This window comes from Barbus barbus (genome assembly GCF_936440315.1).
Source record: "Barbus barbus genome assembly, chromosome: 29".
NCBI lineage: Eukaryota > Metazoa > Chordata > Actinopteri > Cypriniformes > Cyprinidae > Barbus > Barbus barbus.
In genome coordinates this window covers 28,201,171-28,213,362 of record NC_136757.1, presented here as the reverse complement: position 1 = coordinate 28,213,362, position 12,192 = coordinate 28,201,171, and the positions used below count along the sequence as shown (strand labels likewise).

General features: G+C 35.9%; 2 protein-coding genes across 3 annotated transcripts in view; one reads left to right on the top strand and one right to left on the bottom strand.

The window, feature by feature from the left end:
• The window catches only part of LOC306848856 (stalled ribosome sensor GCN1-like), a 52,477-nt gene that overhangs the window by 3,457 nt on the left and 36,828 nt on the right, over positions 1-12,192 (top strand). The window contains exons 7-25 of one of the 2 annotated variants that reach the window (XM_079383608.1): positions 328-462; positions 1,113-1,181; positions 1,257-1,365; positions 1,699-1,773; positions 1,850-1,978; positions 2,514-2,564; positions 3,039-3,137; positions 3,772-3,945; positions 4,032-4,184; positions 4,268-4,360; positions 4,434-4,509; positions 5,832-5,991; positions 6,071-6,260; positions 6,346-6,470; positions 7,444-7,622; positions 7,731-7,824; positions 8,494-8,607; positions 8,704-8,902; positions 10,057-10,197. In XM_079383608.1, coding sequence (XP_079239734.1) covers positions 328-462; positions 1,113-1,181; positions 1,257-1,365; positions 1,699-1,773; positions 1,850-1,978; positions 2,514-2,564; positions 3,039-3,137; positions 3,772-3,945; positions 4,032-4,184; positions 4,268-4,360; positions 4,434-4,509; positions 5,832-5,991; positions 6,071-6,260; positions 6,346-6,470; positions 7,444-7,622; positions 7,731-7,824; positions 8,494-8,607; positions 8,704-8,902; positions 10,057-10,197 — 2,365 coding nt within the window. Of the gene's footprint in view, positions 1-327; positions 463-1,112; positions 1,182-1,256; positions 1,366-1,698; positions 1,774-1,849; positions 1,979-2,513; positions 2,565-3,038; positions 3,138-3,771; positions 3,946-4,031; positions 4,185-4,267; positions 4,361-4,433; positions 4,510-5,831; positions 5,992-6,070; positions 6,261-6,345; positions 6,471-7,443; positions 7,623-7,730; positions 7,825-8,493; positions 8,608-8,703; positions 8,903-10,056; positions 10,207-12,192 lie in introns of both variants that reach the window. The other variant, XM_079383607.1, reaches the window with a different exon arrangement.
• LOC306849892 (uncharacterized protein) overlaps positions 1-12,192 on the bottom strand; it is a gene marked incomplete at its 5' end in the record, with an annotated part of 704,045 nt that overhangs the window by 683,517 nt on the left and 8,336 nt on the right. The window lies entirely within an intron of this gene.

Genomic DNA, 12,192 nt, shown 5'->3' with positions numbered 1-12,192 from the left:
TATCTTTTTGGAAACTGATATGTTTGTTTTAAGGATTCTTTGCTGAATAGAAAATTGAAAAGAACAGCATTTATCAGAAATAGAAATCTTTTATAACTCGTCCTTACTGTCACTTTTGTTTGATTTGAATGCACCCTTACGAAATAAAAGTATTCATTTATTTTTTAAAAGATCGTGTTGACCTAAATCTTTCTCTGCAAATGTAGAAGCTCATGTCTCATCAATTTGTACTGTTGCTCAGATTAAATATGACACTAGTCTTTCTGTAATATGTTTAAAGTTGACACCCTATAGTTTTACACTAATAGACGGTCTGTGTTTCTGCAGAACCCGGGTCTGGTGGATCAGTACATCAGCACTCTGCTGTGTTTGGATCAGAGCTGTGTGTCTGTGCCGCTGCTGGGATTGTGTGTGGATTTCTGCACTGCGCAGAGAGACATCGCCACTATCAACAAACACAAGGTGGAAAACTCAAGCCCTTGTCTTTCCTGTGCTGAACCTGTCACGTGTCGACTGCACTGCTGCTTCTGATTCAGTCTTATTTCAGTAGTTTTATTTACCATAAAAGTATTTATCATATAAGTCATGTTTTTTATCATCTGAAACATGCTCTGACATGGAAAAAACAAGATTTGTTTACAGAATAAATAATAGTTTAGCAATCAAATGTTAGGCTACATTGCGAATATGGAAACATTTCACTTGCTTATAGATTGTTTATAATGAATGCCTCTATAATGATTATAGTGTTAATACACTTTGTAAATGTTTAATTTGCCGATATTGTACATTACTGAATTTAATAATAATGTGGCTTACACACCGATGCAACTTATGTTTTTTTTTTTCTCAACAATGCTATTTTTTCTGCGAATTATACCCAGGTGTGACTTATTTTCTGGAAAATATGGTATTAATATTTTATTCAACTTTAATAGTTTTCTTTTTTTTATATATGTAGCTTTTTTTGGTTTTAGTCATTTTAGTACATGTTTATTTCTGTTTTATTTTATTTCAGCTTTATTCTGATGAATGAATACAATTTTGAATAGTTTACTATTAGTTAACAGGTATTAAGAAGTTCTAACAGCAGCAACGCTGTTGTGTTTCAGGCGGCTCTGTTGGACCTGTACATGAAGACGGTCCTCGTGAGTAAGTCCAGACCGCATCGGCACATTCTGGTGAGTGTCTTTGTTGTATAACTAGTCTTTGTAGTGTTGAAATCATAAAACCTAAAGCCGGATGTGTGTTTTCAGGAGAAGAGCGGCTCGATGCTTCGCCACATGTCTCACGTGGAGTTTAAGGAGCAGCTGCTGCCCACGTTACAGAAAGCTCTGCTGCGCAGCCCAGAGAACTCCATCCAGAGTGAGTCACGCAAACTAACACAGTCATTCATCAGGATACATGTGTCCAGATGCATCGTGATATCATCATTAGTGCAGTCGTTGATGCTCAGAACTAATTATTATGAAAGAATGTTGCTGTCAGTGTTATTTTAGTGTAGTTGAGATTCAAAAAAAATTTTTTTTGAATCTTGTTCTCTACCAAGCATGAACAAGCTATTTCTTATATAAAGCTATACTTTTAATGTTACTGCTATTGCTGTGTACACTGATTTGTAATCTCTCAACAATCCAGAATCCTGGCATATTATGTTTTATAGACACATTTCCATCTCTCTGTCATTCTTTCCTCCAGCGATCTCCTGCATGTTGGCGTCTCTCACTCTTGATCTGAGTCAGTACGCGCTGGACATCGGGAAGGGAATCTCCAGTGAGTGCTTGTCTGTATGATAGACGTTCGTCTGAGGTGTCGTGTGCAGGTTTAATGTGGTTTTCATGTGTTTTAGGTCAGCTGAAGGCCAATAACCCAGAGCTGATGGAGCAGGCGGTGACGGCCCTCCAGAATCTGGCCCAGCAGTGCAGTGACCCCAGCGCCGTCCAGGACCTTGTCAAACACCTCTTTGGCATCCTTGGAGGTTAGTGGATGCTTTCAAGGCTCCAGCAGTCATGCAATTTTAAAATGACAATTTCTGTGACTTGAAAAGCCATAAAATAGTAAATTTGAAAATGTTTGGCTTTATTTCATTGGCTTATTGTTGGTTTTAGAGATATTAACGTGGAGTAAAACTTGCGTTAACCCTCATAACACATTCACAGATACATAATTTCTAAAAACAACATAGTGTACAGTAAAGGAATTTACTCTATTTAGCTCTATTCAGTTCACTGACAGTGGTCTTTTAAACTCTAACCGAGCATGTCAAATATAATGTACAATGATATTCTTTTCAATATATGAATTATTATGTTTGAAACCAGACATGCATGGAAAAGCACACCAATAAACTCAAAGTATTCTTTTTATTGAGTTCATGAATGACTGGAAAGTTATGGGGAAAAATCATGAAAAATCTATTAGTTTAGGAGTTCAAGAGATCTCATATGCATAACCAGAATCAGTTCACTGTTTAAAGCAGGATTTTGCTAAATGTCTGTGTTGTTTTTGCACAGGCTCAGAGGGGAAGCTCACTGTTGTGGCGCAGAAGATGAGCGTTCTGTCAGGTGAATATTCTGTCTTTCTATCTCTCATATGCTCAGTAGGCCTGTTTTAGGCAATACGTACATGATTTGACTGTTTTTCTTTTGGATTTAGAGAATTAGATCTTATGGGGATGAATCTTGAGAGTCTTTTTACCACTGCTAATTTGCATAAGGAAATGTGTTTTTGCTTGCGACTGCACTGCTTAATTATTTTCCTATGTAAACGTAAACTACGTCTTTGTCTGTTGCACTCACGTCTTGCATTTTTCGCAGCATTTCGCAAATGAACACTGCATTTTTAGAATAAGCTAGAAGTTGTTCCACTTTTAAAAAAACGTGCATCAAGACTTTATTTTTTTGTCCATTCCACTTTTTTAAATGCTACGTTTGAAAATCATCCCTCATTCTCACTTCTGCGTGAATCTGTGAGATTTTTGCATTCACGTAACTGCCTGCTATCATACTAATCATGGTTAACATGTGTTTTTGAAACAGGAATCAGAAGCTGCAGTCATCATGCCGTCTCTGGCTCTTCTTCTCAGTCTCTGAGCTCCAGCGTGGCTGTGATGTTCATTCCATACCTGCAACAGGAAGGTGAGAACCGTACTTTATTTAAATATACAGTACATTTTTTTTATTTTTTTGTAAGTATTTTTCATGTCTATTCATACATGCTTGAGTCTGCTTTTAATTTCTAATTTGTAAGGGAACAGCAAGGAGTTTGTTTACTGAAAATCATAATTATGTAAAATTAAAACCTAGAATAGCTTTTGTTTTCTTTTTTTTTAGCCGTTTTTAGAAAAAAAGTGCTTGCTAAATACACAATTGTAAATGTCAAATAAATAATTTAAGTAAAAACATTCAATATAAAACTTTTACTAAAACATATTAAATATTTTATTTGTTTACCTGGATGTCATGTGACCACTAAGCGATATCAGAGAACTGTGAACATGCAAATATTACTAAAATATTAAATGTTATTAAATTTAACAATTTCGGCTGGACTTCAAGTAAATGTTTAAGGTCAAATATTGACAGTTTTTTTTTATATATCAAGATTTTATTTATTTTTTATAATTTTTTACTTGTTGCAAAATGTATATTAATTTGTCATTTGATGTGCATTAAACAATCTCTAATGGTCTTAAATTTCTTAAACATACAAAAACCTAATATCTGCTGGTTGTTTTTCTCTCTCTCCTCATGTGTATGTGTGTGTTTGTAGTCCATGAGGGGACGCTGGTGCATGCAGTGTCTGTTTTATCTCAGTGGACGAGCCGTTTCACGGTGAACGTGCCTTCAGAGTCAAGAGAATGGTTTAAAAAAGCCTTCACCCTCAAGACATCCACGTCCCCTGTGCGCCACGCGTATCTCCAGGCCCTGATCGGGGCTTTCAAAGGTCAGTCGGGCTGCTGGGATACTTCAGATTTATCCTCCTGCTGCTGATGTTTAGTCAGAATGAACAGCATTTGTGTCTCTGTTCAGGCGACGCTCTCAATCAGGCTGTGGACTTCCTGCCTTTCCTCATCCAGACTGTGGAGAAAGCTGCTGCTCAGAATACCCAGCATTCTCTGCTGTCTGAAGGCGTGGCTGCCTCTGTGCTGCTCTGTCGGCTGTCTGTGCTCGACTCTGTGCCCGGTGAGCGCTCACACGGAGACCAATAGAGTTTTCCTGTGTCTCATGCTGGAAACGTTTATCTTCATGTTCCTCTGTGTCTTCAGAAGCGAAGCTGGTGTCCTTCTGGAACCTGATACTAGATGAAAAGAAGCCTCTGTTCACTATCGAGAAGTTCCTCTCTCAGGCCAGTGAAGAAGGTCAGAACTCTCCAGTTGTTGAATAGATCCAGTGTATTTTTTTGCCAATGTTAAACTTGTCCTGTACCCGCAGCTCTGTGCAACATCCTGCTGCTGTGTGAAAGACTGTTCCTGGATCAGCCACAAAGACTTAACAACAGCAAGTCTCAGTGAGTTGCTGCAATTTCCCCTGGAATGTTTGAAATGGAACGGAATTTTTATGGATTTATTAATTCAGTATATTATTTCCTATGTTCTAATTCACATTTTTATTTATTTATTTATGCTACAAATGTCAATAATCAAATAAATTAAGCATTTGTAAATCATTTTATTTTTGTAATGATTAAAAATAGTAATTTAGGAAGCTTTAGAGCAACACTAGGATCACTAAAATTGGACTATGATATGCAAAATAAAAGCTAATGGGATCTTGTATCACCCTAAAAATGTTTTAAAGAATGCACTTAAGCCACTTATATACACAAATGAATGCAAAATGCTCATCTCATCTGCAAAAATATTGACAAATAGTGTTATTACATTATTTGGTCACACTTTATATTAGGTGGCCTTAACTACTATGTACTTAAAAAAAATAAGTACAATGTACTTATTGTGCTCATATTGTATTGCAACACACTATTGCTGCTATTGAGGTGGGATACGGGTAAGGTTAGGGACAGGTTTGGTGGTATGGGTAGGTTTAAGGGTGGGTTAAGGTGTAAGGGATGGGTTAAAAGTGTAATTATAAATGTAATTACAGAAATTAGTTTTAGATGTAACTACATATAGGCATTTTTAAAAATATAAGTACAATGTAAGAACATGTATGCACACAATAAGTGCATCGTACCAAATGATTAATTTCAATGTAAGTACATTGTAGTTAAGGCCACCTAATATAAAGTGGGACCCATTCTTTTTTTATATTATTACAATGTGAAAATGTAAAAAAAAAAAAACCTCATTCAAAATATTAATATAATTCATTTTTGCATTTTCTCTTTTAGTAATTTCATTGTGCTTTTATCATTTAAATGTTTTTAAATATTTATATTTAGCTTTATATTGTTTTGTTTGCTTTAAATGTTTATTTCTGTTAGTTACAGCAACATTTTAAGTCTTGAGTGTTTAATTAAGATTTTCATATAATATTTATATTTTGTTATTTCTGCTTTAAATTATAAAAAAAATAGTAGTAATAGTTTTACTACTGCCGATCACAAAAAAAATATTTTATATATATATATATATATATATATATATATATATATATTCCAGAGAGATGTTTTAATGTTATTAAAAGTTACAGCTGAAAAGTTACATTTCTATACAAAAATGTACAATCTTATATTTTTCACAAAAAGACCATGAATAGTCATTAAGAATGTAAACAGGGTCAATTTTGACTTTCAACAATAGTGCAAAATCTTTACTTCATACATGCAGAAGTGATCATGTGACTCAAACGCTTGTCTGCTGTCCTCAGGATGTACCATCAGGCCACAGTGATGGCGCTGCTCTCCCGTCTGTGGCGTGTGCGTAAGCGTGCTCAGCAGACTGTGAAGAAACTCCTGTCCTCGCTGGGCGGCTCCAGCCTGGCCCACGGCCTTCTGGGAGAACTGCGTGTCGTCATCAACAAACACAAGGTGAGGGATGGCGAGGAACTGAATGATTACTCTACACTGATGTGTATTGTATTTCTCACTCTTACGTCTCTTGAATCAGATTCTGCCGTCAGATGTTGTTTATACGGAGACGGGCGAGCTCACAGAGATCGGACGCTCTTACGTCGCCCCGCGGATCCTGCTGGACGCTCTGAGCGTGATCTGCTCGGTGGCGGCTCAGTGGAACGACCCGGCGGAGACTGAGAAACTGGCCCTGGATATTCTCATCGTAGCCCATCATCCGTCCATCGGTTCGTCTCTCTCTGATGCATGCGTACAGGAATATCCCAACAGCTGCTCCCGAATCCTGTGTTCATCTCGCTCTTTCTCTTTCAGTGGCCGTCAGGTCTGAGATGTGGCCTTCTCTGCTGTCCACCATGAAGCTGGACGCTGCAGAATTCATCGATAAACACCTGGGGATGATTCTACCTCGCCTGCTAGAAGCCAACACTGACAATCAGGTCTGACTGGCTGCATTTAAGTCTGTTATTTTTAGTGCTGTAGATGTATATCACTATACAACAATGCAACAATATGTGTCATGGACAGTGACAATATATATATTTTGTGTAGTTCACCAAAAATGAAAGTATAACATTTAATTAAATTTTTATTTACATATAAACAATGATTAACGCACATACAATGAGTGCATCAAATATGGTAAACCCACCCGCAAGCTCACCCTTTTGAGCTTTCATGTTTATTAATGAACTATTATATAAATCTTATAGTAATTAAATCGATCAACTAAAATTAGAACACATTATTTAATCAAATTTAATATATTTTTTTTTCATCTGTTTTATCTTAAATATTTTGTCTAATAAAACACTGTATTTTTAACAATGCAGAATCATGAATTTTTCTATTCTTTTCCGGTTATTTAACTTTTTTTGTTAGCTGGTTAGCATGTCTATGGAAGCTTTTTTCCACCATGGATTAAAAAAATAAAACTTTTGACTATTTCACAGTTCAGACTTTGAGTTTTTTTGAATTGCATGTTTACATCTCGCACTTTTGACCCTTTTTCCCTCAGAATTCAAGTTCAACACAAATCTGTTTATCTCTCAATTCTGATTTATATCTCACAAATCAGTTTACATCTCACACTTGAGTCTTTTGTGACTTTCTTATGAGATTTTTATTTGAATTTTTATTGAGAAAGTCAATAAGATTCTGTTTATATCTCAAAATAGTTTTTTTTTTTTTTTACAGAATTGTGAGGAAAAAGTCCAAATTGTGAGAAAGTTACAACTACTGTTTTCACTTTTTTTATTCCGTGGTGTAAACAGGATTCCATATATGTCATAGAAGTAATAATTTGAAACTTGTTACACCCTAGTCACATTGTGTTGTCAGATTGCTATAATAGGAAACACATTCAGATGCGGACAGATTTATGATTGACATTGTGCATCTCTCTCTCCGTAGGCTGTTCAGAATGCTGTCGGTTCTCTGTCGCGTCTGTCTCCCACCAAACTGCTGCCGCGTGTCATGGATCATGTGACCCAGCGCTTGTCCAATCCGGCACTGATGCAGGTGATGCGTCAGGAGTATGCCATCATGCAAACGCCGGAGGGAGAACTATACGACAAGAGCATCATCATGAGGTAAAGTCTACTGAACAAGGTGGAGCAAATACACATTCTGAGATGAATGAATGAGAAGCACATGGATCGGGTCGTTTCTAGTAAGCGTTGTTGTCTTGTTTTTGGCAGCGCTCAGCAGGAGAGTGCAAAGAAAGGCAACATGAAAAGAGAGAATAAGGCGTATTCCTTCAAAGAGCAGATCATTGAACTGGAGCTTCAAGAGGTGAGAGAGAAATACAACAAATGATCCACTTGAATAAAAAAGGAGACATTTTTTACTACTGCATACTGAGTAGTTACTTGTAAACTGTTTTGTCAAAAATAATATTTACAGTACATGGCAAGAAACCCTTCCAACTGAAATACAGAACATTCTCGCCTCACTGCATAACCTGTTGATTTTTGAGTGACGTCTAGTTGTCATCTCCATTATTTCGCAATTTTATAAAACAATATTTTGCATAAAAATAGTAGTAGTCTGATTTTGTTTTTAAGTATAATATTCTGAAAAATATATAATGGAGTATATATTTCAGTAATTTTTGTGCATCTTGCAATTCTGTATATTGTATACATATTAAAAAAGTATCCAGTAATAATAATAATTTCAAAAATTTAGTGTGTTTATGATTAACTAAAGTATATTAAATTATAAATATATTAGACATTAAATAACTAAGATGCATTAAAATGATAAAATATATAAAAATAGATCAATACTTATACAACTTTTGGCAGTCAGATTAAAATACATAAAAAATCTGGGCTGATATTGGCTCTAGTTGATCAGTCACACTGGAAATGAAACACGCACATTGCATTGTGGGATACTGTATCTGGTGCAGTGCTCTGTTTTATACTGATTAAGCTCCCCCTTTTGTTTGTCTTGTAGGAGATCAAGAAGAAGAAAGGCATCAAAGAGGAGATCCAGCTGACCAGCAAGCAGAAGGAGATCATGCAGAACCAGCTGGAGAAAGAGTCAGGCATCCGCAAGCGTTTGCAGGAGGTGAGAGGTCATACGGTACCGAAGACCACCTGAGATATGCCCATCAGTGTGAACAAACCACTGAGCCGTGTCTCTGTCTCTCTTGCTCTGTCTCAGCTGGACATGGAGATGCAGTGTGCAGTCGGTCTGCTGGAGGCGGCTCTGGCCCGTCGTCCTCCTCTGATCTGGATGCATCTTCCTGGAGTTCTGCAGGTTATTCTGCCCCTCCTTCAGTCACCTCTGGCTGCTCCCCGCCTCAAACAGGTCTTCCTGCACATCGGCGTCACTCTAATGCCTAAAGAACTGCACTACCTGGGTATGCCTTCCTTTTCCTGTTTGTTTATAACCATTTACTCTTATTTAATGTCTTCACTTGCTTTTGTTGTCCTTGTTTTCACATATAAATTTTTTTTTTATGCAAATAAATATTTATTACTGCCCAACATTGTTTTTGCATATGTGACCCTGGAGCACAAAACCAGTCTTCAGTCTCTGGGGTATATTTGTAGCAATAGCCAAAAATACATTGTATGGGTCAAAATTATCAACTTTTCTTTTATGCCAAAAATCATTAGGATATTAAGTAAAGATCATGTTCCATGAAGATATTTTGTAAATTTCCTACTGTAAATATTTCAAAACTTCTTTTTTGATTAGTAATATGCATTGCTAAGAACTTTAAAGGAGATTTTCTCAATATTTAGATTTTTTTGCTCCCTCAGATTCCAGATTTTCAAATTGTTGTATCTCAGACAAATATTGTCCGATCCTAACAAACCATACACCAATGGAAAGCTAATTTATTCAGATGTATAAATCTCAATTTTGGAAAATTGGCACTTAAAACTGGTTTTGTGGTCCATGGTCATATTTATCAATAACAGATGCATCAAGTGACTATGCATTTGTGTAAAAATTTAATTAAATTTAAAAAGTGTGTTCTCAACAGCTAAAATAATTCACATTTCTAAAAGTATCCAGTTTTGTCTAAATAAAACAAAATTATTATTTTAACAGCTAAAATATTTCTCAATATGCATCTGTGTAAATAACATTTAATTAAAAATATATTATTTCAACAGCTAAAATAATTGTGAATATGCATTTGTGTAAATAAAACTGAATTAAAAAATGCATAAATAATAATAAAATAAAAAGTACAATAATACAATTTTAAACATCATTTTTACCAGCTAGTAATCTCCTCATAATATCTCTATACAGTGATTTTTAAATGCCTAATACAGCTGTAATGGGCTACTAGAAAAATAATCAAACCGTTTACGTTCATTAAATGTCTTCGATTTACTGTTTTAACTTTATTTAGGTCTTTGTTTCACATATAAATGATTCAGGTAAAGTTCAGGTAAAGCTGCCTGAGATCATTTTTGCATGCGTGAATAACAGATGTCTTACCTTTGGTTTCATGTGATTCAAATGTGTTTTTGTTTTTTTTCTTGGTTTGTTTAGCGGTTCTCGTGGGTCATGTGACCTTGCGTCAGCTGAAGCCAGAATTTGATTTGGATCCTGCCTGGGCTCAAGAAGATCTGAACACAGCAACGCAACGAACCATCTCACTGCTGCACACAAACACAGCACTTCAGAAAGAAGGCAAGACTGGTGAATAACACACACCCACACGTGGGACAATCATCAAAACTAAATTACAACAATGGCACGCCATTTTAACATTTAATCTATAAAAAATCAGGATCTGTTTTCATGCTACTAGTACTTCCATTAGGTAGTAGTACTTATAAGCTACTAGTGATTATTCTTTAGAGCTACTAGTACTGTTTTAAAAGATTCTAGTTCTTATTTATAAGATACTGTTACTCGTTCATTACTTACTAGTGCTTATATACTAGTATTTATTCATTACTGTGATATAGATACTACTACTTATTATTAGATATTAGTACTTATTCATTAGATATTAGTACTTGATACTAGTAACTAGGGCTGTGAGATTAATCGAAATCGAATCGCGATTTGAGACGTTGCGATTTGCAAATCGCAAAGCCTGCGATGTGGACGCGATATTACTCTGTTCCAGAACATATGCATGATTGTCAGCCTTGAGTGGCAGTCTTACTAACCAATAGAGTGAGCGCACCTCCATTCTCCCCGATCAGCACTGCTCTAGCCAACTGCGTAAGCGCCCACCATTTAAAAAGGGTTAGATTGATAGTTAGGTAAATTAAAACTAAAGAAAAACGTATGTAACTACATGCGTCACAACGCATATCAAGAGCTCCCTTATCGGTTCTGCTTTCAGTACTGGAGAATAAAAGATACATTTTTAGATGTTTTTATTAGTAGGCTACATGAACGTTATCCTACACATTTTATCTCCCCAACATATTAATGTGAAATAAGTTTATAATGTATGTTTGCTAATTCAGAAGACCGCTCACACAGCCTGTGTCTCTGAATGCTTCTCATAGTCGGTCCGCTCTGCCCCACGCTGCGCGTCTCACGGACGAACCGCACACACGCAGCCTGTCTCTAATGCGCTTTTATACTCACGTTCTCGCGCCCGGTTCTGCTCCGCAAGTCTCTCGTGAGCGCATCTGGCAATATGGACGTGGCCTGACGCACGCGTGCAATCTGTGTCAACTCGCGCCTGGCTCCGCGTTTAAAACGAATGTAAATTAAGTCTAACTGCTTGCCAATTTCACTTGGATGAAATGTAACATTCAGCACATTTCCCACTTGTTCTTAAAATCGCAAATACTTAAAAATGAATAAATCAGCCCGTGTAACATGTAATACTTTAATAATTGACAAAAAAAAAAGTTATTTATCTATTAAAAAATAAACTAATCTTTTCTGTGAAATTCAATAATTCTGTAAATGTAGTAATACCATTATAATCTTCCCTGCAGAGAAAAAAACAGTAGAACACCTCCCAAAACACAATAGAAAATGTAATGGATTTAAGGGTTATAATGGGAATTGTATTGGTTTTAATGTAAACTATAATGGTGTCTACTGGTATTTGATGCATTCTATTGGTGGGATGTTATCTAGCAGTTGGCAACCAATAGAACAACAGTAATTCCTATTGGAATAATCACCAAAACTAAAAGGAATTTTGTAGGTTTTTATGGAAACTATATAAGATTTTCTGTGATGGTTTCTATGGTTTTGTTTTTTTCAGCAGGGTAACGATACTCATACTGTGCTGCACATTATTGACAATATTGAGCTGAAACTTGACTTTGCAAATTTAAAATCGCAAATCAAATCGCTATATCTGTCAAAAAAATCAGTTAGATATTTTCCCCAAATCGAACAGCCCTACTAGTAACACATTTTCCCCCATTGACTTTTATGGGAATTTGCCATTCAGATTCAACAATTCAGTTCTGACTAGTATGTATCCCAATAGTGACTAGTACATTTTTATATAGTATTAGTTACACTCCCCTCCAAAAGTACTGGAACAGTAATGCCAATTCCTTTATTTTTGCTGTAGACTGAAAACATTTGGGCTTAACATCAAAAGATGAATATGAGATGAGAGATTAATATTTCAGCTTTTATTTACAGGTGTTTTCATCTGGATCTGATACACAGCTTAGAAGATAGCACCTTTTGTTT